This window comes from Cheilinus undulatus, linkage group 11 (genome assembly GCF_018320785.1).
Source record: "Cheilinus undulatus linkage group 11, ASM1832078v1, whole genome shotgun sequence".
Lineage (NCBI taxonomy): Eukaryota > Metazoa > Chordata > Actinopteri > Labriformes > Labridae > Cheilinus > Cheilinus undulatus.
This window is the reverse complement of record NC_054875.1, coordinates 629,682-649,309: the sequence shown is the minus strand read 5'-3', so window position 1 is coordinate 649,309 and position 19,628 is coordinate 629,682. Positions and strand designations below refer to the sequence as shown.

General features: G+C 41.6%; 1 protein-coding gene across 1 annotated transcript in view; it reads left to right on the top strand.

Moving 5' to 3' along the window:
- myt1b (myelin transcription factor 1b) overlaps window positions 1-19,628 on the top strand; it is a 253,763-nt gene that overhangs the window by 190,870 nt on the left and 43,265 nt on the right. The window contains 3 exon segments of the mRNA XM_041798549.1: window positions 7,857-7,911; window positions 14,847-14,877; window positions 19,339-19,401. Coding sequence (XP_041654483.1) covers window positions 7,857-7,911; window positions 14,847-14,877; window positions 19,339-19,401 — 149 coding nt within the window.

Here is a 19,628-nt window from a genome sequence, read left to right as displayed (position 1 = left end):
GCTCGCCGTCTCTCTCTGCGCTCCGTCCCGCCTCTTTCTTCTTCTTCTCAAACTTCAGTCGTTTCTCCGTCCTGAACACATCTGCTCCTCTTCTCCTGCGTCACCGCTCCACAGAGAGGGGCGGGGGACGGGGGGTGGGGCAGTTCTCCCCTGGGCACAGTAAAGGAAGTTTTAACCCCCCCCACCGGCCTGGGTTCATCTGAAGAGATGACTTTTATTGATCTGGTTTGATTTCTGCTGCTGTGGGGGAGAGAGGGGGAGGAGGGGGAGGTTTCAAACACTTTATCATGTCAGGAGGAGCCCCCCCCCCCAAAAAATAACTTCTTGTTTCTCTTTGTTCACCTGTAGCAGGTGAGAGAAAACCTGGATCCACTGGGAACGATGAAAACCTCCTACAGTACTTCCAGTCCCAACGTTTAGACTAAGCATGCAGTTCCTCTGATGTCCACTAGAGGCTGTGTCTGTAGTGAGTCATGCCCCATAGAGATTCATTTCTCTGCTCCACTACAAGACAGGATAAGAATCAATTCTACTCAGCTGTTAAAATCAGATTAATGCCAACTTTAATCTCCTAACTCTGACTTTAATCTCCTAATTCTGAATTTAATCTTATAATTTTGACTTTAATCTCAGGATTCTTAGTTTTACAGAAAATGGGCCTGTCTTGGTTGTTTTTCAGAGGCTGTAATCTGCCTTCTCATAGGACATAATTTCATCTCTTTAAAGATAATCTAAATTTTTTTAATCTATAAAGATAATCTGAGTTTTTTTCATATATAAAGATAATCTGAGTTTTTTTTTTAATCTATAAAGTTAATCTGAGTTTTTTTCATCTATAAAGATAATCTGAGTTTTTTTTTATCTATAAAGATAATCTGAGTTTTTTTAATCTATAAAGTTAATCTGAGTTTTTTTCATCTATAAAGATAATCTGAGTTTTTTTTATCTATAAAGATAATCTGAGTTTTTTTATCTATAAAGATAATCTGAGTTTTTTTTTTAACCTATAAAGTTAATCTGAGTTTTTTTTAACCTATAAAGATAATCTGAGTTTTTTTTAATCTATAAAGATAATCTGAGTTTTTTTAATCTATAAAGATAATCTGAGTTTTTTTTTTATCTATAAAGATAATCTGAGTTTTTTTAATCTATAAAGATAATCTGAGTTTTTTTTTATCTATAAAGATAATCTGAGTTTTTTTATCTATAAAGATAATCTGAGTTTTTTTTAATCTATAAAGATAATCTGAGTTTTTCATCTATAAAGTTAATCTGTGTTTTTTTTCATCTATAAAGATAATCTGAGTTTTTTTTAATCTATAAAGATAATCTGAGTTTTTTTTATCTATAAAGATAATCTGAGTTTTTTTTATCTATAAAGTTAATCTGAGTTTTTTTTATCTATAAAGATAATCTGAGTTTTTTTTATCTATAAAGATAATCTGAGTTTTTTTTCATCTATAAAGATAATCTGAGTTTTTTTTTATCTATAAAGATAATCTGAGTTTTTTTTAATCCATAAAGATAATCTGAGTTTTTTCATCTATAAAGTTAATCTGTGTTTTTTTTCATCTATAAAGATAATCTGAGTTTTTTTTAATCTATAAAGATAATCTGAGTTTTTTTTATCTATAAAGATAATCTGAGTTTTTTTTATCTATAAAGTTAATCTGAGTTTTTTTTCATCTATAAAGATAATCTGAGTTTTTTTCATCTATAAAGATAATCTGAGTTTTTTTTAATCTATAAAGATAATCTGAGTTTTTTTTATCTATAAAGATAATCTGAGTTTTTTTATCTATAAAGTTAATCTGAGTTTTTTTTCATCTATAAAGATAATCTGAGTTTTTTTTAATCTATAAAGATAATCTGAGTTTTTTTATCTATAAAGATAATCTGAGTTTTTTTTATCTATAAAGATAATCTGAGTTTTTCTTATCTATAAAGATAATCTGAGTTTTTTTTAATCTATAAAGATAATCTGAGTTTTTTTTATCTATAAAGATAATCTGAGTTTTTTTTAATCTATAAAGATAATCTGAGTTTTTTTAATCTATAAAGATAATCTGAGTTTTTTTTCATCTATAAAGATAATCTGAGTTTTTTTTAATCTATAAAGATAATCTGAGTTTTTTTAATCTATAAAGATAATCTGAGTTTTTTTTCATCTATAAAGATAATCTGAGTTTTTTTTAATCTATAAAGATAATCTGAGTTTTTTTATCTATAAAGATAATCTGAGTTTTTTTTATCTATAAAGATAATCTGAGTTTTTCTTATCTATAAAGATAATCTGAGTTTTTTTTAATCTATAAAGATAATCTGAGTTTTTTTAATCTATAAAGATAATCTGAGTTTTTTTTATCTATAAAGATAATCTGAGTTTTTTTTTTATCTATAAAGATAATCTGAGTTTTTCTTATCTATAAAGATAATCTGAGTTTTTTTTAATCTATAAAGTTAATCTGAGTTTTTTTTTAATCTATAAAGATAATCTGAGTTTTTTTTAATCTATAAAGTTAATCTGAGTTTTTTTTTAACCTATAAAGTTAATCTGAGGTTTTTTTTAACCTTTAAAGATAATCTGAGTTTTTTCATCTATAAAGTTAATCTGTGTTTTTTTTTTAATCTATAAAATTAATCTGAGTTTTTTTTTAACCTATAAAGTTAATCTGAGGTTTTTTTTAACCTATAAAGATAATCTGAGTTTTTTTTTAACCTATAAAGATAATCTGAGGTTTTTTTTAACCTATAAAGATAATCTGAGTTTTTTTTTAACCTATAAAGATAATCTGAGGTTTTTTTTAACCTATAAAGATAATCTGAGTTTTTTTTTAACCTATAAAGTTAATCTGAGGTTTTTTTTAACCTTTAAAGATAATCTGAGTTTTTTCATCTATAAAGTTAATCTGTGTTTTTTTTTTTAATCTATAAAGTTAATCTGTGTTTTTTTTTTTAATCTATAAAGTTAATCTGAGTTTTTTTTAACCTATAAAGATAATCTGAGTTTTTTTTTAACCTATAAAGATAATCTGAGTTTTTTTTTAACCTATAAAGATAATCTGAGGTTTTTAGTTGAGTTTAGAGTTTAGTTAGCCTGTTCCACCTATGAAGTTATGCTGAATTAGAATCTCAGGGATGATGATGATTGAAAAGCTCGTTAGCTGTTAATGAATGGGTTCAAGCCATTGGTAGTTTAGCTGCAATAACTCTCCAGCTCCACCTTGTTGTCCAAATATGGTCACTTCTGGTTCCTGTGAATAAACTAACATGGCTACAGGTTCATAAAGAGAGTAAAGAAACCAATCAGATATTGTCTCTGTCCATGGTCATCACACACGCTCAGATGTGTCACATGACGTTCTCTCACACATGCTCTGACTCTCTGCATGTAAAGAAACACACCGTCTCCCCTCCCCCCACCTCCCCCCTCCCCTCCCCCGCCCCGCCTGCTGTGAATTATTTAAGTGAAAGTGTGGATGCCCTCACCACGCTCTCATCCAATATAGAGGCTGCATGGCGTGGTGGAGGGAGCTCAGCAGCCTCTGATTGGCCGCTGCAGGTATGTGTTTGGAATGCCCCCCCCCCATCCTGTAAACCTGAGGATGAATAAAAGGGTCGTTTATGTGCACCAGGGGAAGGAGGGTGACCTTCTCTAGGAAGTCACCGCCCCCCGGACGACATTTCGATGCTGTCAACCCCACACACACACACACACACACACACAAAGGGCCTCATAATTGATAATGTAGGACGCCGCCTGTAGGGCTGAACGCTGTCTTCCTTCTTCTGCTGCTCCGCCACATTTCATGCCAGTTAGACCCCGACACACCGCGGACACGCCCCCCCACCTCCTCCTCAGAGATGTTTCTAGAATACCTACACCCCCCCTAGAATTAAGGAGGAGCAGGTAGAGAGCGTGCTTCCTCTCAGAGCCTTCATAAACCAGGTGATCTGGATCCTGTGACTCTGTGTTCATACACATTTAATGAGCTGGAACTGAGAAGAAGGACAGAAAGAGAAACGCGGATGTGCTTACCTATTTAAATGTGCGTAGCCATGGTTACGCCAACATGAAAGCAACAGGGGCCCTTTTCAGCCCAGGTTTGATTCATCAGACGACTGTCAGCGTAAGGAGGATGAAGAAGGGAGAGGAGAAAAGACCAACGCTGCCTGCTTAGACCAGAGCTTAAACCTGCAGCCATAATGGTTTGTTTTCAGGAACTAGAAGTGACCATATTTGGACAACAGGGCGGAGCTGGAGAGGAGGAAGGAAGGGCAAACACTCAGCTGTTAAAGCTGGATAAACAATGGTATTGGCTGATTCATTAACACCAACATTCTGAGATTAAAGTCAGATTGATGAGATTAAAGTCAGACTTCTGAGATTAAAGTCAGATTGATGAGATTAAAGTCAGATTGATGAGATTAAAGTCAGACTTCTGAGATTAAAGTCAGATTGATGAGATTAAAGTCAGACTTCTGAGATTAAAGTCAGATTGATGAGATTAAAGTCAGACTTCTGAGATTAAAGTCAGATTGATGAGATTAAAGTCAGACTTCTGAGATTAAAGTCAGATTGATGAGATTAAAGTCAGACTTCTGAGATTAGAGTCAGGATTTATGAGATTAAAGTCAGACTTCTGAGATTAGAGTCAGGATTTATGAGATTAAAGTCAGACTTCTGAGATTAGAGTCAGGATTTATGAGATTACAGTCAGACTTCTGAGATTAAAGTCAGGGATCTGAGATTAAAGTCAGACTTCTGAGATTAAAGTCAGGGATCTGAGATTAAAGTCAGACTTCTGAGATTAGAGTCAGGATTTATGAGATTAAAGTCAGGATTCTGAGATTAAGGTCAGGATTCTGAGATTAAAGTCTTTATCAGTGCAGTTTGTAGATGGAGAATCCTGGGTCAGCCAGACCTGGAGCAGAGAGGCCCTGAGGGATTGGGGTGGGTTGCTGTGATGGGACAGCTCTGTTGTGAGAGCCCTCTTAGAGGACCTGTTAGAGGACTGTGACAGCCACAGAGGTGGATCCGTGGGTCATAACTGACGAAAACCCATATCTAAACCAAAACCCTGTCCTAAGGCTGGTGGAGGTCTAATTCTGCTCACGCTAACATCCGCTGTGTCTGACGAGCGTTCAGAAAAGACGGCGTTCTGTTCTTGACTTTCTTCTTCTCCAACAAGTGAACAGAGCCGAGCAGAGGACGCACTCTGAGCTCAACAACGAGAACAGAAACTCTCCACTCACACGAGTCGACCGCCCCTTCAGCCCCACGCCGCTCTGCTGTAGCTCTATGAATGACGAGTCAGGCCTGACGATGGTCTACAGACTCTGAGATCTGATTATTGATCATTGATGATCAGGTTCACTCTCAGAGCCTCATGCTCTCTCACCTGTTGGTTACCTACTCTCTGATAACAGGCTTTTACTTAGAAGTAGACCAACTGGTGGGTCGGGACCCAAAAGTGGGCCTCAGAGCTGTTTCAAGTGGGTCAGGATTCGTCCTGAAAAAGGGGGGGGGGGGGGGGCTTTATGACATCACCTTCAAAGTGATGATAGTGATAATAATGATAAAAAAAATCTAATGATAATAATAATAATAGTAGTTATAATAATGGTAATAATAATATTAATAATAATAATAATGATAATAATAACAACAATAATAATAATATTAGTAGTAATAATAATAATAATAGTAATAATAATAATAATAATATTAATAATAATAATAATGATAATAATAACAATAATAATAATAATAATAATAATAATAATATTAGTAGTAATAATAGTAATAATAATAATAGTAATAATAATAATAATAATAATAATAATAAAAATAGCAATTATAATAATAGTAATAATAATAGTTATAATAATAATAATAATAATAATAATAATAGTAGTTATAATAATGTTAATATAATATTAATAATAATAATGATAATAATAACAACAATAATAATAATATTAGTAGTAATAATAATAATAATAGTAATAATAATAATAATAATAATAATAATGATAATAACAACAACAACAACAATAATAATAATAACAACAATAATAATAATATTAGTAGTAATAATAATAATAATAGTAATGATAATAATAATAATAATAATAGTAGTAGTTATAATAATGGTAGTAATAATATTAATAATGATCATAATAATAATAATAACAATAATAATAATAATAATAATAATAATAATAATAATAATAATTTATAATGATAATAATAATAGTTATAATAATAATAATAATAATAATAATAATAATAATAATAATTTACAATAATAGTAATAATAATAATAATTTATAATAATAATAATAATAATAATAATAATAATCATAATAATAATAATAGTAGTAGTTATAATAATGGTAATAATAATATTAATAATAATAATAATAGTAGTTATAATAATGGTAATAATAATATTAATAATAATAACAATGATAATAATAACAATGATAATAATAATAATAATAATAATAATAATAATAATAATATTAGTAGTAATAATAATAATAATAATAATAGTAATAATAATAATAATAATAATAGTGATAATAATAATGATAATAATAATAATAATAGTGATATTATTAATAATAGTCCAGGACTTTCTAAGAAGTTTGTTTGATTTTACTAGAATAATTTCTAGTATATAATATCTCTTTAAATAAATAAATATCTGGATATTTATGGATATTTATTTATTATTTATGGACACGTGTTTGGCCGTCAGCTTAGAATAAAGACACGTTTGGTCTTGATCTCTCGGCCCTAAGAGAGAGAGAGGAGGGGACCACGCTTCAGATGGGCGGTGCTTGTTCCTGCACCTGTACCTCCGGACACTCGCCACTCCACCGAGTGAATGAATGAATATAAAACGTCCCTAACAACAGTGACAACGGCGTTCTTCATCCTCCTCGCTCTCATCCTCCGGGCTCTCTCTCATCCTTTCATTCACTCGTCTACTCGCAGGAAACGGCGTCTGCCAGGGATGCTCACAAACAGGCCCGTGTGTCCCGGCCCCGCTGGGCCACCGCCAACTTCACCAGAGATGCAACAAAGCTGCTGAGAGCCGGGGTTAAATGGGGGTGGGTACTGTATATTGTTGGGGCATGTAAAAACCAGAGTCCAGTAATCAAAGCTAATGGCTCCATTGTGTCTAAAAAGCATCAGAAGCGAGGGGGGCGTGGCCAGCCTGTGTAGGGTTAACACCTGCTCCTTTGTGGCTTAAAAGCCTCGCTCGCCCTCTCTCTCTCTCCCTCATGGTTAAAAGGGTTATTACGGCGGCGTTTTAGCCGTCCTCTGGTTGATTTGTGTTATTATATTCACTTATGATTGTTGGCCGTGCTGCGTTCAGGGGCCGCGGCCTCACTGTTTCCTCTGCACAGCGTACAATCATGGGGAGCATTCAGGTGCACGGGGAGGAGGGGGAGGAGCACACACCACAGACCGGCGCCGGCCTTGGACTGGGGCGCCACGGAACAAGAGGGACCTCCATGCCACCAGCGTCCCAGTTTCACTTTAGTCTTCATGCTTTTATTCAGCAGTCGTGCTCGAGCACGGAGAACAAAAGTTCACTTTTAACCTGAGAACTCTGTCTCTCTCTCTCGCTCTTCCTCTTACCCATCATCAGCATCATCATCATCATCACAGACAGCAGAAAAACTACGGTGGCCCTTACAGTCCAGGCCATCTCCTCTGATGTTTTCATTGTAAACAGTCATCTTGTTTTCTAAGAGTGAGAAGAGAGGTCCTGATGATTCTTTAGCTGATCTGACTGCAGCGATGGTTCTCACTAAGCCGTTGGTCTTCTCTGTTTCAGATGAGCGTGGAGGGCGACGACAAGAGGACTCGCACTCGGTCCAAAGGAATCAGAGGTGAGAGTTTGTGTTTGTGTAGAGGAGACTGACGGGTCAGAGGAACAGCCCACAGACTCTGGGCCACAAACACGACTCTAACATTCCTGATAAAGACACACGTTGCCTTCAGCTCGTGTTCATCACATCACACCCGTCCTCCTCGCCGTCAGATAAACCCGTTTGGCGTACAGTGATTCAGACTAAATGTTAACACGTCGTCTCTGAGCCGGGCTGACACGCAGGAGGTGCAGAGAGCTGAAACTTGAGTATTCTGCAGAGTCCATCCTTCCAGGGTTTCATCAGTTTTCATCAGATTTGTTGGTCGGCTCACACGCTGCTCGCCCTTTCGCCACTGTTAGGGAGCGTCTGCTGTTAGGAAGCGTCTGCTGTTAGGGAGCATCTGCTTTTAGATAGTGTCTGCTGTTAGGGAGCGTCTGCTTTTAGATAGTGTCTGCTGTTAGGGAGCGTCTGCTGTTAGGGAGCATCTGCTGTTAGGGAGCGTCTGCTGTTAGGGAGCGTCTGCTGTTAGGGAGTGTCTGCTGTTAGGAAGCGTCTGCTGTTAGGGAGTGTCTGCTGTTAGGGAGCGTCTGCTGTTAGGGAGCGTCTGCTTTTAGATAGTGTCTGCTGTTAGGGAGCGTCTGCTGTTAGGGAGCGTCTGCTTTTAGATAGTGTCTGCTGTTAGGGAGCGTCTGCTGTTAGGGAGCGTCTGCTGTTAGGGAGCGTCTGCTGTTAGGGAGCGTCTGCTGTTAGGGAGCGTCTGCTTTTAGGGAGCGTCTGCTGTTAGGGAGTGTCTGCTGTTAGGGAGCGTCTGCTGTTAGGGAGCGTCTGCTGTTAGGGAGCGTCTGCTTTTAGGGAGCGTCTGCTTTTAGATAGTGTCTGCTGTTAGGGAGCGTCTGCTGTTAGGGAGCGTCTGCTGTTAGGGAGCGTCTGCTGTTAGATAGTGTCTGCTGTTAGGGAGCGTCTGCTGTTAGGGAGCATCTGCTGTTAGGGAGCGTCTGCTGTTAGGGAGCGTCTGCTGTTAGGGAGCGTCTGCTGTTAGGGAGCGTCTGCTGTTAGGGAGCGTCTGCTGTTAGGGAGCGTCTGCTGTTAGGGAGCGTCTGCTGTTAGGGAGCGTCTGCTGTTAGGGAGCGTCTGCTTTTAGATAGTGTCTGCTGTTAGGGAGCGTCTGCTGTTAGGGAGCGTCTGCTTTTAGATAGTGTCTGCTGTTAGGGAGCGTCTGCTGTTAGGGAGCGTCTGCTTTTAGATAGTGTCTGCTGTTAGGGAGCGTCTGCTGTTAGGGAGCGTCTGCTGTTAGGGAGCGTCTGCTGTTAGGGAGCGTCTGCTGTTAGGGAGCGTCTGCTTTTAGGGAGCGTCTGCTGTTAGGGAGTGTCTGCTGTTAGGGAGCGTCTGCTGTTAGGGAGCGTCTGCTGTTAGGGAGCGTCTGCTTTTAGGGAGCGTCTGCTTTTAGATAGTGTCTGCTGTTAGGGAGCGTCTGCTGTTAGGGAGCGTCTGCTGTTAGGGAGCGTCTGCTGTTAGGGAGCGTCTGCTGTTAGATAGTGTCTGCTGTTAGGGAGTGTCTGCTGTTAGGGATCGTCTGCTGTTAGGGAGCGTCTGCTGTTAGGAAGCGTCTGCTGTTAGGGAGCGTCTGCTTTTAGATAGTGTCTGCTGTTAGGGAGCGTCTGCTGTTAGGGAGCATCTGCTGTTAGGGAGTGTCTGCTGTTAGGGAGTGTCTGCTGTTAGGGATCGTCTGCTGTTAGGGAGTGTCTGCTGTTAGGGATCGTCTGCTGTTAGGGAGCGTCTGCTGTTAGGGAGTGTCTGCTGTTAGGGATCGTCTGCTGTTAGGGAGCGTCTGCTGTTAGGAAGCGTCTGCTGTTAGGGAGCGTCTGCTTTTAGATAGTGTCTGCTGTTAGGGAGCGTCTGCTGTTAGGGAGCGTCTGCTGTTAGGGAGCGTCTGCTTTTAGATAGTGTCTGCTGTTAGGGAGCGTCTGCTGTTAGGGAGCGTCTGCTGTTAGGGAGCGTCTGCTGTTAGGGAGTGTCTGCTGTTAGGGAGCGTCTGCTGTTAGGGAGCGTCTGCTGTTAGGGAGCGTCTGCTTTTAGGGAGCGTCTGCTTTTAGATAGTGTCTGCTGTTAGGGAGCGTCTGCTGTTAGGGAGCGTCTGCTGTTAGGGAGCGTCTGCTGTTAGGGAGCGTCTGCTGTTAGATAGTGTCTGCTGTTAGGGAGCGTCTGCTGTTAGGGAGCGTCTGCTGTTAGGGAGCGTCTGCTGTTAGGGAGCGTCTGCTGTTAGGGAGTGTCTGCTGTTAGGAAGCGTCTGCTGTTAGGGAGTGTCTGCTGTTAGGGAGCGTCTGCTGTTAGGGAGCGTCTGCTTTTAGATAGTGTCTGCTGTTAGGGAGCGTCTGCTGTTAGGGAGCGTCTGCTTTTAGATAGTGTCTGCTGTTAGGGAGCGTCTGCTGTTAGGGAGCGTCTGCTGTTAGGGAGCGTCTGCTTTTAGATAGTGTCTGCTGTTAGGGAGCGTCTGCTGTTAGGAGCGTCTGCTGTTAGGAGCGTCTGCTGTTAGGAGCGTCTGCTGTTAGGAGCGTCTGCTTTTAGGAGCGTCTGCTGTTAGGAGCGTCTGCTGTTAGGAGCGTCTGCTTTTAGGGAGCGTCTGCTTTTAGATAGTGTCTGCTGTTAGGGAGCGTCTTCTGTTAGGGAGCGTCTGCTGTTAGGGAGCGTCTGCTGTTAGGGAGCGTCTGCTGTTAGGTAGAGTCTGCTGTTAGGGAGCGTCTGCTGTTAGGAGCGCCTGCTGTTAGGGAGCGCCTGCTGTTAGGAGCCGCCTGCTGTTAGGGAGCGCCTGCTTTAGATAGTGTCTGCTGTTAGGAGCGTCCTGCTGTTAGGGAGCCGCCTGCTGTTAGGGAGTGTCTGCTGTTAGGAAGCCGCCTGCTGTTAGGAGCGTCTGCTTTAGATAGTGTCTGCTGTTAGGAGCGTCTGCTGTTAGGAGCGCCTGCTTTTAGATAGTGTCTGCTGTTAGGGAGCGTCTGCTGTTAGGGAGCGTCTGCTGTTAGGGAGCGTCTGCTTTTAGATAGTGTCTGCTGTTAGGGAGCGTCTGCTGTTAGGGAGCGTCTGCTGTTAGGGAGCGTCTGCTGTTAGGGAGCGTCTGCTTTTAGGGAGCGTCTGCTGTTAGGGAATGTCTGCCGTTAGGGAGCGTCTGCTGTTAGGGAGCGTCTGCTTTTAGGGAGCGTCTGCTTTTAGATAGTGTCTGCTGTTAGGGAGCGTCTGCTGTTAGGGAGCGTCTGCTGTTAGGGAGCGTCTGCTTTTAGGGAGCGTCTGCTTTTAGATAGTGTCTGCTGTTAGGGAGCGTCTGCTGTTAGGGAGCGTCTGCTGTTAGGGAGCGTCTGCTGTTAGGAGCGTCTGCTTTTAGATAGTGTCTGCTGTTAGGGAGCGTCTGCTGTTAGGGAGCGTCTGCTGTTAGGGAGCGTCTGCTGTTAGGGAGTCATCAGAGGCAGAGGACAGAGTGTTTATAAGTTTTAAAGGATGACATCATGCCAGTTCCACCCAGTTTTCCAAAAGTAGCCAACAGCAGACAGTCAACTAGTAGTAAGGGAAACTCTGGCTTCTTGCCCCATGCCTGAGTCAGATCATGAAAAAGGATCTACAGATCTGAAAAGGCCCTGAACACCACTGTTAAGCTAGCATGTTTGTGTTGTTGGACACAGGTGTGGATCTGTTAGCATCCTGGGTCTGTTAGCGTCCTGGTCCTGTTGGGGTCCTGGGTCTGTTAGCATCCTGGTCCTGTTGGGGTCCTGGGTCTGTTAGCATCCTGGTCCTGTTGGGGTCCTGGGTCTGTTAGCATCCTGGTCCTGTTGGGGTCCTGGGTCTGTTAGCATCCTGGTCCTGTTGGGGTCCTGGGTCCGGGGTCCTGGGTCTAGGTGTGTGTCTGGTGTTCGGCAGTGCGGCGGTGCAGCAACAGTTGCTGGCGTGTTCAGGAAGGCGTCCAGTCATTCAGATTGGATGATGAAAGAAGGAGAAACTCTAACGCCGCTCTCACACATCAGCCCTGTGTGGGTTTGTGTTTGTGTGTTTGGGTAGCCATGTTCTTTCTGACATGTGTGTGAAACAGCGGCTCCTGCTCAGCTCGCCAGCGTACCGTCATTTTCTCGTTTGCTGCAAATGAAAATAGGAAATTTCTCCGAACTCATTCTATCGCTCAGTGATCAGCGCCTCTGTGTGTGTGGTTTGTGTGTATGTGTGTGTGTAGGTTGTGTGTGTTTGTGTGTATATGTGTGTGTAGTTTGTGTGTATGTGTGTGTGTAGTTGGTGTGTGTTTGTGTGTATATGTGTGTGTAGTTTGTGTGTATGTGTGTGTGTAGGTGTGTGTGTAGTTTGTGTGTGTTTGTGTGTGTAGTTTGTGTGTGTTTGTGTGTATATGTGTGTGTAGTTTGTGTGTAGGTGTGTGTGTAGTTTGTGTGTGTTTGTGTGTATATGTGTATGTAGTTTGTGTATATGGGTGTGTGTGTGTGTGTGTGTAGTTTGTGTGTGTGTGTGTGTGTAGTTTGTGTGTGTTTGTTGTATATGTGTGTGTAGTTTGTGTGTGTGTGTGTGTGTAGTTTGTGTGTGTTTGTGTGTATATGTGTGTGTAGTTTGTGTGTGTGTGTGTGTGTGTGGGTGTTTTTTGTGTGTGTTTGTTTTATCTTTGTGTGTTGTTTGTGTGTGTGTGTGTGTTGTTTGTGTGTTTTTTTTGTATTTGTGTGTGTAGTTTGTGTGTGTGTGTGTGTGTGTAGTTTGTGTGTGTTTGTGTGTATATGTGTGTGTAGTTTGTGTGTGTGTGTAGTTTGTGTGTGTTTGTTGTATATGTGTGTGTAGTTTGTGTGTGTGTGTGTGTAGTTTGTGTGTGTTTGTTGTATATGTGTGTGTAGTTTGTGTGTGTGTGTGTGTAGTTTGTGTGTGTTTGTTGTATATGTGTGTGTAGTTTGTGTGTGTGTGTGTGTGTGTGTGTGTGTGTGTAGTGTGTGTGTTTTTGTTGTATGTGTGTGTGTAGTTTGTGGGTGTGTGTGTGTGTGTAGTTTGTGTGTGTGTGTGTGTGTGTAGTTTGTGTGTGTTTGTTGTATATGTGTGTGTAGTTTGTGTGTGTGTGTGTGTGTGTGTGTGTGTGTGTAGTTTGTGTGTGTTTGTTGTATATGTGTGTGTAGTTTGTGTGGGTGTGTGTGTGTGTGTGTAGTTTGTGTGTGTTTGTTGTATATGTGTTTGTAGTTTGTGTGTGTGTGTGTGTGTGTGTAGTTTGTGTGTGTTTGTTGTATATGTGTGTGTAGTTTGTGTGTGTGTGTGTGTAGTTTGTGTGTGTTTGTTGTATATGTGTGTGTATTTTGTGTTTGTGTGTGTGTAGTTTGTGTGTGTTTGTTATATATGTGTGTGTAGTTTGTGTGTGTGTGTGTGTAGTTTGTGTGTGTTTGTTGTATATGTGTGTGTAGTTTGTGTGTGTGTGTGTGTGTGTAGTTTGTGTGTGTTTGTTGTATATGTGTGTGTAGTTTGTGTGTGTGTGTGTGTGTGTGTGTGTGTGTGTGTGTGTGTGTAGTTTGTGTGTGTTTGTTGTATATGTGTGTGTAGTTTGTGTGTGTGTGTGTGTGTGTAGTTTGTGTGTGTTTGTTGTATATGTGTGTGTAGTTTGTGTGGGTGTGTGTGTGTGTGTGTGTGTGTAGTTTGTGTGTGTTTGTTGTATATGTGTGTGTAGTTTGTGTGGGTGTGTGTGTGTGTGTGTAGTTTGTGTGTGTTTGTTGTATATGTGTTTGTAGTTTGTGTGGGTGTGTGTGTGTGTGTGTGTGTGTAGTTTGTGTGTGTTTGTTGTATATGTGTGTGTAGTTTGTGTGTGTGTGTGTGTAGTTTGTGTGTGTTTGTTGTATATGTGTGTGTAGTTTGTGTGTGTGTGTGTGTGTGTGTGTAGTTTGTGTGTGTTTGTTGTATATGTGTGTGTAGTTTGTGTGTGTGTGTGTGTGTGTAGTTTGTGTGTGTTTGTTGTATATGTGTGTGTAGTTTGTGTGTGTGTGTGTAGTTTATGTGTGTTTGTTCTATATGTGTGTGTAGTTTGGGGGTGTGTGTGTGTGTAGTTTGTGTGTGTTTGTTGTATATGTGTGTGTAGTTTGTGTGTGTGTGTGTGTAGTTTGTGTGTGTTTGTTGTGTATGTGTGTGTAGTTTGTGTGTGTGTGTGTGTGTGTGTAGTTTGTGTGTGTTTGTTGTATATGTGTGTGTAGTTTGTGTGTGTGTGTGTGTGTGTAGTTTGTGTGTGTTTGTTGTATATGTGTGTGTAGTTCGTGTGTGTGTGTGTATGTAGTTTGTGTATATGTGTGTGTGTGTGTGTGTGTGTGTGTAGTTTGTGTGTGTTTGTTGTATATGTGTGTGTAGTTTGTGTGTGTGTGTGTGTGTGTAGTTTGTGTGTGTTTGTTGTATATGTGTGTGTAGTTTGTGTGTGTGTGTGTGTGTGTGTAGTTTGTGTGTGTTTGTTGTATATGTGTGTGTAGTTTGTGTGTGTGTGTGTGTGTGTGTGTAGTTTGTGTGTGTTTGTTGTATATGTGTGTGTAGTTTGTGTGTGTGTGTGTGTAGTTTGTGTGTGTTTGTTGTATATGTGTGTGTAGTTTGTGTGTGTGTGTGTGTAGTTTGTGTGTGTTTGTTGTATATGTGTGTGTAGTTTGTGTGTGTGTGTGTGTGTGTGTGTGTGTGTAGTTAATAAACTATGAGCAGTCAGTGATTAATCAGCCTTATGGCTGAAGTCTGCCTTTAACTGTCACGTTTGTGTTGCGGCGTGCTGCCGTTTGGCTGACTTAGGTTTTCCTACGCCGCTTGTTTGTTTAGCGTTGGGGTGTAGGTGGTTTTCCTCCTGATCGTGCAGCCGGCGGTGTGTACGGAAGCCTCCTGGGATCAGTATGCATTTGTGATTTATTGATGTGAGTTTCTTTTTAGCAGCGCGGCTCTCTGAGCAGTCGCTCACCTTTGTTCTCTCTCTCTTTCAGTTCCTATCGAGCTGGTAGGACAGGAGCTGAGGTAAGGAAACACCTTCATCTTTGTGCACATCCCTTTCACAAACGTCTTTTATGTGCGCCGCATTCAGCCCCCGGCGCTCGCCCTCTCTGCCTCTCTCTCCTGCCCGCTCCTTCTTTAGATGCTTTCACGTTTTTATTCCTCATTCCTGATCATGGTCCGCTCCTCTGACAGGATGATGATATTGATCCCATCGTAGACGCCATGAAAGGGGCGTGTGATCAGTTACGGTGGGATGGAGGGATGCAGCAGGAGGAGGGAGGATTTATCTCTCCTTTCCTTCCTTCCTTCCTAGTTCCTTTCTCCCTCCAGTGGTGGACTAAGTCCAGGACTTGGTAGCCTCGGTCCAAATATAGATCCCCTTCACTAATCATGGCTCTGATCAAACATGACACCAGTTACAGAGCTGATTTTAGAAATACTAACGTCTGTACGCCTCACCTTCACATGACAAAAAAGCTGGGACGGAGTGGGTCAGGGTATTTTACAGCAGTAGATGTTTGAAATGAAAAGAGAAATCCAGAATCAGGAAGCATGCAGCTTCCTCCGGACAGTTTAAAAACAGGAAAATCCAAACATGGAAATAACCCCTGACCTGCTTTTTTAGGGAGTCCATTTAAACAACGGAGAAAATAAACAGCCGTTTATTGTTTTAATGAAAACAATTTAAGATCATCAGAATGAACACTGGCGATGCAACATTCTTTTCCCCCAACAGCTGCAGCAGGTCACACATACAGAGAAAAACAGAAAGTTATTTCACCAGCGTTCCATTCCTTCATCTCCCTTTTTAAATCAGAACACAAAAATGAATGAAAAATGAGTTTCTCATTCATTCAGCCTTCTTGGAAAATTATAATAAAAAATAAAATCAAACATTTTTTTTTTTTTTTTTATCCTTATTTAGTCTGGACTGGAAAAGTTACGTCCTTGATTTTGGATTTCTCATTCCAAATTAAAAAACAAAACAAAACAAACAAACAAAAAAAATGGATATATATATAGATATACATATATATATATACATATATATATGTATGTATTTATATAGATATATATAGCTAGATAGATATATAGAAATATATAATAAAATCAGACTGACCGACTGATGTGCCCCCCCCACCCTGTGCCTATGACATCACATCTCTATGACATCACATCTCTATGACATCACATCTCTATGACTTCACGTCTCTATGACATCATGGTGTTCTGCTCCATCTGGTCTCTGCTGGTGGTCTTTATTCATGCGAACCACAGCCGTCCCCCACAGGTGAAAACCTGTTCCTGGTTCTAGTCCAGCACTGATGGATGGAGGCTTTAGTCCCTACTCTCCTGTCGGCGTTCAGGCCCCGGGCCCTCGTGGAGCTCTCTGTCCTCCTCCTAAATGATCCTCCATCCTCTCGTTTTGTCACACTCCACCTGCGAGCATTGATCTGCTCTCTGCTCTCCAAAATCACCTTAACGCCGCTCGCTGCTCGCGATGAAGGTAGAGCAGCGAGCAGGCGGCTCATTTAAAATGCAAATGCAGCATTTTTTAATAAGTGAAATTAATAATAAGGATAATTGGAGTAATAAAGGCCAATTGCTGAGGGAAGTTAATGAGAATTGAAATGAGCCGTCCTGAGGGGTCATAGCAACCCCAGAGAGAGAGAGAAAGAGGGCGAGTGAGAAATGAAGCAGGCAGAGGAGAGAGAGAGGAGGGATATTAGAGCTGATCCTATCTCCCTCACTAACAGGATATCTGCCCCGTTGATGTACGACACACAATATTATGTTCCTCCAGCCGCATCATCCATTCAGAGTCCTCTCCACAGGTAGGGCCGGGCAACGGGGGCCAAACCAGACCTGTTCAGATTTACACAGCTGAATGTTCATTAACAACATTTATACACCCGGATGTTTCTGCAGCGACAGAACGATCGCGGCAGCAGAGCACCAAAGTCTGATAGGACTGCAGCAACAACTACAGACGCTCTCAGCAACAACTACAAACACAGCAACAACTACAGACACTCTCAGCAACAACTACAGACACAGCAACAACTACAGACACTCTCAGCAACAACTACAGACACAGCAACAACTACAGACACTCTCAGCAACAACTACAGACACAGCAACAACTACAGACACTCTCAGCAACAACTACAGACACAGCAACAACTACAGACACTCTCAGCAACAACTACAGACACAGCAACAACTACAGACACTCTCAGCAACAACTACAGACACTCTCAGCAACAACTACAGACGCTCTCAGCAACAACTACAGACACAGCAACAACTACAGACACTCTCAGCAACAACTACAGACACTCTCAGCAACAACTACAGACACTCTCAGCAACAACTACAGACACAGCAACAACTACAGACACTCTCAGCAACAACTACAGACACTCTCAGCAACAACTACAGACACTCTCAGCAACAACTACAGACACTCTCAGCAACAACTACAGACACAGCAACAACTACAGACACTCTCAGCTACAACTACAGACACTCTCAGCAACAACTACACACACTCTCAGCAACAACTACAGACACTCTCAGCAACAACTACAGACACTCTCAGCAACAACTACAGACACTCTCAGCAACAACTACAGACACTCTCAGCAACAACTACAGACACTCTCAGCAACAACTACAGACACTCTCAGCAACAACTACACACACTCTCAGCAACAACTACAGACGCTCTCAGCAACAACTACAGACACAGCAACAACTACAGACACTCTCAGCAACAACTACAGACACTCTCAGCAACAACTACAGACGCTCTCAGCAATAACTACAGACACTCTCAGCAACAACTACAGACACTCTCAGCAACAACTACAGACACTCTCAGCAACAACTACAGACGCTCTCAGCAACAACTGCAGACACTCTCAGCAACAACTGCAGACGCTCTCAGCAACAACTACAGACACTCTCAGCAACAACTACAGACGCTCTCAGCAACAACTACAGACGCTCTCAGCAACAACTGCAGACGCTCTCAGCAACAACTGCAGACGCTCTCAGCAACAACTGCAGACGCTCTCAGCAACAACTGCAGACGCTCTCAGCAACAACTGCAGACGCTATCCAAGACTCTGTCTTCACTCTGCAAAAACATGAAAATCCTTTGGCAACGCCCTACACATCAACATGTGTTATGCTTTCAAAGCTCCAGACTTTAATGATCAGCAGGATCAGAGACTTCACGGTCTTCAGGAACCAAGAAGGAGAGACTGCATGGTCTCAATTGCACAAACAAGTTGGCAACATTTGGAAAAAATGGGTGAAACGGGAGGATACCTCTGCTACTCAGCAGCCTCAGCTGCCAGTCCAAGTTTAATGGTGTGCAGGAGTCTGACTGCAATTATTGCTTATTAAAGACTTGAAGTTGCCCAAAATTCAGTTTTTAGTAAAGGAGACAGAGATGTGCGACTTAACCAGAGCTCAGCAGACAGATGTCGCCTCTTTTTCAGCTGTTTCAGGCGTGTGCAGGAGACCGCCGTTCCACAGGTTTCATATAATCTACACAATATGCAGAGAGCAGAAACATTGCTGATGTTTTCTGCAACTAAGACAGAAACATCCCTAAAGTTCTGTGCAGTTTCCAGAAGGGAATGTTGCCCTTTTTGTTGTGCAGTCACAACAACGTGCAAGAAACAAATTTTGTTGGAGTGTTGCAAAATGTTGGCAGTGTGCAGGGATGGGATTGTTGTCATTGTTTTCTGCAAATTCAACCAGAAGGCAGACATGTTTGTGCAGTTGACAATATGCAGAAGCAGAGAAATTGCCCATGTTTGGTACTGTTTTTTGAGCTGCAGGGGGCGGAGCCATTGCTGCACCGTCTAAGTCGCACAAATACATTGGTGGCAGCTGGAACAGTCGGTGGAGATGGGATTACCTTTGCTTCTCACCAGTTCAACAAACTTTTCTGACACAGCAAGCAGGAGATGGAGATGTTGCCGATGTTTTCTGCAGTTTTATCTGGAGGCACAAAGCAGAAATGTTGCCATGTTTTTGTGCAAATCCAGCAGCGTTAAAGGAGGAAGAAGCTGCAGCAGTGTGCCTGCAGATGTTTAAAGCTGATGACAGTGAGCTGCTGAGGACTGCTGTTGTTGCTGCTGCATCATCAGTGGAGTTTTATTTTTACTGACGTCATTAATAGAACTGAGTATATAAACGGTCATTTCTCATTCAGATCAAACATTTCCAGTGCTGGATCAATAATCACATCAGTGTTAGTGGTTCTCACCCTTCACCTGTTAGAACGGCGCTGTTGCCCGGCCCTACGTGTGTGCTGCAGAAATCTCTGTGCATGTGTGTTCAGTCTGCATGTGAATCTTACTTTTGATTGTTTTATTGGCCGTGCTGACCATTTCTCTGCTCAGAGCGACTAAAATGCACCGTGTGTCTTTAATCATATCTCTAACCTCCATCCATCCCATCCAGCTGCCCCACCCCTGGATGCGATGGCTCCGGCCATATCAGTGGGAGATACTCACGACACAGAAGGTAGGGCAGATTCAAAACCCCGCCCTCTGTCTGTCTGTCTGTCCTCTCGCCTTCTTACAGAGCATGACGCTGATTAGATTGTTATCGGGCTGATTATGAAGCTGCAGACAACAGCCAGTCAACCAATCAGAAACGCTGGAGCCAGTCTCCACCCACAGAAACTAAACCTGAGGATCATCTTAGTCTGGATTGGTTAATCCTAACGGAAGTGTCCAGGAGTCACGGCT